Source organism: Austrofundulus limnaeus, unplaced genomic scaffold, assembly GCF_001266775.1.
Source record: "Austrofundulus limnaeus strain Quisiro unplaced genomic scaffold, Austrofundulus_limnaeus-1.0 Scaffold129, whole genome shotgun sequence".
Lineage (NCBI taxonomy): Eukaryota > Metazoa > Chordata > Actinopteri > Cyprinodontiformes > Rivulidae > Austrofundulus > Austrofundulus limnaeus.
In genome coordinates, this window is record NW_013952531.1 from 1,505,882 (window position 1) to 1,511,532 (window position 5,651).

The 5,651-nt window shown below is 40.3% G+C and overlaps 1 protein-coding gene across 1 annotated transcript in view; it reads right to left on the reverse strand.

The window, feature by feature from the left end:
- Positions 1 to 5,651, reverse strand: part of fut8b (fucosyltransferase 8b (alpha (1,6) fucosyltransferase)) — a 68,043-nt gene that overhangs the window by 30,313 nt on the left and 32,079 nt on the right. Inside the window, exon 5 of the mRNA XM_014015487.1 lies at positions 2,191 to 2,305. Within this exon, the coding sequence (XP_013870941.1) occupies positions 2,191 to 2,305 (115 nt within the window). The remainder of the gene's footprint in view (positions 1 to 2,190; positions 2,306 to 5,651) is intronic.

A 5,651-nucleotide genomic window follows, 5' to 3' on the forward strand; every position in this document is an offset into this window, starting at 1 on the left:
GAATAAATGAATTAAATAAATATTATGGGGCAGAAACGTTTTCCTTGTTTCATTTACGTCTAGGCTCATAAATTTTGCTGGACGATGAATTGTATCAGAAATTATTGCGACAATGTCGTTTGGAGACTATAAACAAATACAATGAGTTGGAAGTTTACGAAAAACAAGTCTTTGTAATTGTTTTTATTCTTATATTTGTTCTTGTTTTCTTTGTGTTGTTTATATTTGTTACTGTAAAAACGGGTAAATTTGGGAAAAATTGTTAAAAATCGTGAAGTTTTGTTTTGGAAAACACTAAAGTTGTGTTCTGTTTAAAAAAATGTTTTATTTTTACTTAAGTGTGGCCATAGTGGGCGAGAAAGCACTCCTGGTTTAACAGCAAAATAATTTCACAAAAACTTTAAAATTGAATTCAGCCGAAATTGCCAAGAATAAAAAAAAGCTCGGCTTGGGACTCAAGCCTCTGGCATATCGGCTTTCCTCGAATCCAACGGAATGGGAATTCTCGTATGTAGATGATGAAATTCTTTGCAATTTTGAGTTCATGTTTATCTTATAATATACAGTATATCAATCGTTTACTTCAGAAATAGGGAGAAAAAAAATTCTTAAACTAAATAAATATTAAGTTGTCAGATCTTATGTCAGCCCATGCTGTCTCTGTTCACCATACATTCAGCTCTGAATGACAAAAATTTAGGTTTTCACTGGTCAAACTTATACGTATTTATTGTATTTTTTATTTTAAACTATATTTAAATCATAATAAACAAATCATTGCATGTCTTTTATTATTTAATTGCAGTAACATTGGTATTTATGTAATGCTTTACAGTATGTATGTATTGTTTTAACTCCTGGGTTTCATTAAACTCAATTTGTTGCATCTTTACCAAGTGTACCACTGTTTTCTGCCTTTATTCAAAAGTGATGTTGATCTGCAAACAGCAGAAGAATCAGACTAGATGACTGATGTGATAAGGGCAGGAAGAATCTTATCAACTTGTGCTGCCTCCTAGTTCACCTCTTAAAAAAAGCTTTGGTATCTGTAGCAGGTGGCACAAGGCCAGATATCAACAAGTCAAAGGTTTCCTGGTTTTTAAAGAGTGAGCAGCACAAAATCCCAAAGTGACACACAACACCACAGAACGTTTCTTTAAATAAAGAAGACAGACCAAGGTGGGGAATTAGCAAGAGTTTCAGGGAGTGAAAAGTGGGTCACAGACAAATATGTGACCGTATTGAGTAACAGTGGGACAAAAAACACAACTATAAAACATAAACATGATATTGTGCATCACTGATAAATGACACTATGCGACGGCTCAAAGTGTAAAAACTAAGAAAACAACTAATCAGAAGGCGTCATGGTTACTGCATGTCGTGGACAGATGGAGGACGCAGAGAAGGAGTTCGTTAAACCAGGAATGGAGGCAGAAGCTGTTGCGGGTGGTGGAGACGGCAGCACGGGAGGGGAGGAGTCTGTGTGTAGATATAGATGCAGAACCACACACGCATATACATCAATCTGAACCTGAACGTTAGCGCGCGGCGACTCCTGGCGTAGGTGTGTGTGAGTCCATCTGCGCACGCCTGTGTGTGTCTGATGAATTAGTGATGGCAGCTGGTGGAGCGGTGTGATCCCTCAGCAGTGGTGACAGCAGCTGTTAGTGGTGCTGTCTCCGCCCAGCCAGACTGACTGGGTCCTCTTCATCAAACACACCGGCTCATTAAAGCTGCAGGAGCCGCTGCCGCCCTGCTCAAAAACCCGCTAGCTTCAGAGCCGGGGGGGGCGGGGCCGGGGTGAGTGGACGAGTCCTGAGAGTCAGCTGATGTCTACGTAAAGAAAACGTGCATCAGACCGGAGCACGAGTGTTTGTCTTTCCTTTCTGCGTCTGCACGTCTGCAGATCTGCCAGTCTGTTTCTCGCCGTGTTTAGCATTAAACCATTGTCAACAAGAAATCTGCTTGTCAGACACAACTGCTGAAACCGTCTGCTTTGGTTCCTCTTACCTGCTACTCGTGCAGACCGGCGCTGACAGACGAAGATGGTGCAAATGAGACAAGGAAGTGTGCTCATCAGCGTGAGGAAGACGCACAGTTGAGAGCGCACAACGCCGCTCTGCCTAAACTATGTGTGTGTGTGAGAAGGCCAGGCAGCTGGCACGCGGCAGGTGAGGCTGTAGATACCTGTAGGTAAGTGATTCGGTTCTGGACCAGATCCGACAGGTCTTTAGCTTCCTTCGTTCTCCATTCGCCGACTCCGTCTGCCTGGCTGAGGTAGTACAAGTCTGTCATGATGGACCTACAGACAAAGGGAGGCAGATTTCAGAACTTTCATCACCTAAGAATAAACACCGACTCTTTTATGCAACTATTATCTCTCTGTGTGGTTTGTTAAGTTTATAAAAACTCACACACACTTAAACCTGCAGATAATTCCCTGTCAAAACACCCCTAATTAACACTCAGAGACAGGTTGGTACTTCTTTCAGCTTTCTAAGGCACCCTACTCGCACACTGCAGCTAAAAAAACTGCTTGTTTGGTGCTTTGCCTGATAAACACACAGTTCAGTTAATTATTCGAATAAAATAAGTTCAAATAAAATACTAAATTTATCAAGAGTCAAAAAGAAAATATTAACTTTTATTCCCTCTTAACTTCTACGTTTGATCAGTCCCATAAGTAATTTGTAAATATTCTTTTTTTAATTCCTCCAGTTGAGATCTTTCACTTTTTGAGGGAACACTTTTAAAATATTAATTGGCAGATTAATATTAATTGGCAGATTGCCAGATTAAATGGCAATCGGTTTCGGATGGAGGACGGTTGGAAACTGGCGTGTATCGTAAGCCCACCCACACAGACCAATATTTGCGTTTTGACTCCCACCACCCACTGGAACACAAGTTAGGAGTGATCAGGACTCTGTACCACAGAGCAGACAGTGTCCCTACAAACCCAGGAGCCAGGCAGAAAGAGAAATCACACACACGACAGGCCCTGGAGCAGTGTGGTTATCCTGACTGGGCTTTCCTGAAAGCAGACAGGAAACACAGACAGGATTCCATGCAACCTTCAGGTGAAAATGAAGACCCCAAACCCAGACCCAAACCAGTGGTTATTCCGTATGTTGCGGGTGTTTCGGAGAAACTGAGACGTTTATTTTCTAAACATGATGTCCCAGTGGCTTTCAAACCCCAAAACACATTACGGCAAAGGCTGGTTCACCCCAAAGATCCGGTGCCCCGGCACAAACAGAGCAATGCTGTATATGCTGTTAAGTGCCAGGAGGACTGTGACCAGTTATACATCGGGGAAACAAAGCAACCACTGTTCAAAAGAATGTCCCAACACAGACGAGCTACATCTAATGGCCAGAACTCTGCAGTTTTCACTCATTTACAGGCCAGCGGTCACTCTTTCAGAGATGAGGATGTTCTCATTCTTGATAGAGAGGAACGTTGGTTTGAGAGAGGAGTAAAAGAAGACATTTTTGTGAAGAAAGACCGTCCATCATTAAACAGAGGTGGGGGCCTCCGTTTTCAGTTGTCCCCCTCCTACAGCGCGGCTATAGCCAGTATCACTCCACCCCCTGTTAACAATAAGTGTTAATTAGGTGTCAACGATAGCCATGTGATGTGAGTATCAGTCACATGGAGGCAGGGCTTAAAAGCCTGAATTTAGCCTGAAACTCTCAGACTGAAGAAGTCTCTTGGAGGAGAGACGAAACGTTTCATTAGAGAAGAACCCGTCCAGAAGACCTATACAATTTTTTTCTTTTTGATTAATTAGCAGAGTTAGCTTTGCAAATTTTATAAACAATACTGGGAACAAAAAGCATCAAACCCTTAAAAAAGCCACTTTCATTGCTTTACTGTAGTTTTATTCAAGCAGGAGTTCAAATAATTATATAACTTGATCATTTAAAAACTTTGCTTTTTTTCATTTATAGTTTTTTTTTTAACTTATAATTCCTGCACATTAACTTATAATTCCTGCACATTAATCATTATAAACGTATAAAAAAAGTAGCTGGTCTGGTGTTTTGAATATGTAAAGAACATCTCTGAGGTTTATTGTGTATTGTGTCTATTATCTTAACCCACTTCTGTATCCATCTCCAGCAGTCACTGTGTGTGGGGGTGGGGGGAGGTGGGGGAGGCACCAGACATGTAACAAACATTTAGTTTACATACTAGAAATTTTACAGCATTTCTGAATGGTGTATGATAATAATGATCTCTGTCCAGAGCCTGGGCCCAGGATACGTCCGGTAGAAACTCTGCTTAAAGAAACAAGGAAATAGCCAGCAGAGGGCTGTGTTTGTGCAGGGAAAGAAACTTTTGTTTTGTTTTTTTAAGACATAGCAGTAGATGGATTGCTTTAGTATGAATCTATTTGTTTCTGCATTAAATTTCACACTGAGTGACTTTAAACACCAAACTTTACAGTCTGAACTAACCTGTTATACAGCAGCTAACTTCCCTTTTACATAAAAACTGTGCGGGTTACATTTTACTGCAGCAGTCCTGCATTCAAATCTTTGGTTTATTTACACCAACAGTCAAAGCCTTGTCTTAGAGGGACTATTAACTGCAGCATTACTTTGGTTGTATTTACATATAAAATAATGGCTGTGACTGAAAGTTACAGTGTCTTCATACTTCTTCTCCTCACCCCCTCTGTGTGGGTGAACACAGAACAACTGTGTTTCTGTGCAACGAGCTTACTCATCCGTTCTGCTGCTTGCAGCTCTCTGATACTGAAAACAGCAGAGGGAAAGGGACCTGTGCCTACTGTGTGGGGAGTTGCATTTCTTCTGCAGGAATGCTGAAAACAGTTTGTGCAAAAAGTTTCATGATTTGCCAGTTAGGCTATATTCACACTTATTAATGCTCAATTGCAATTTTTTTTTGCATGTTCACGTTATACTTTAAAAGTGACCTTCATCCGACTCCAGTGTGAACTCGCTACAGCACAGATGCAACCTGCATGTGCAGAGAATAACTTGACGTTGCACTCAGCTCGCTGTTAGCATGCTACATGTTAGCATGTTGATTCTGAAGTTGTGCAATCAGAGCAGATTAAATAATGATCTGACATGCTTGTTCAGGCTGCTCCGGAGCAACATTTAATTTTTGGAACGGGAGCAACATGCTGGAAGTAAAGTATTGATCCAGTAAGTTTAGTATTGATGCCATTTATTTCATTGGATTGTCATCCAGGACATGAAAAATTAAAAGGAAAAAGACAAAACCAACTTGACTTCTGTTCTGTAGCTGAAGACGTGTGGAGCTACAAGAGTTAAACTACACAAGGTTGGTATCAGTATTCTGAATATTTGAATTGGATCTGTGCTCAACAATGCAGCCTAGGTGGAGTAGTCGAACACAGATCCACTGATCCTTCAACACAGAGCATCTTCAGAAGACAAGTTGATAAAATAAATTTTAAACATCTGTAATGTTCCACATATATTAAACCTAGAGCACTGTATTGAACGATTCAATACAGATACTTGTATTATTGTATTGTTGTACTTTTTATTTCCTGTAAAAAAATAATATATACATACATTAATACATTTATACATATTTACACATATACATACATATACATACACATATACATACACATATACATACAC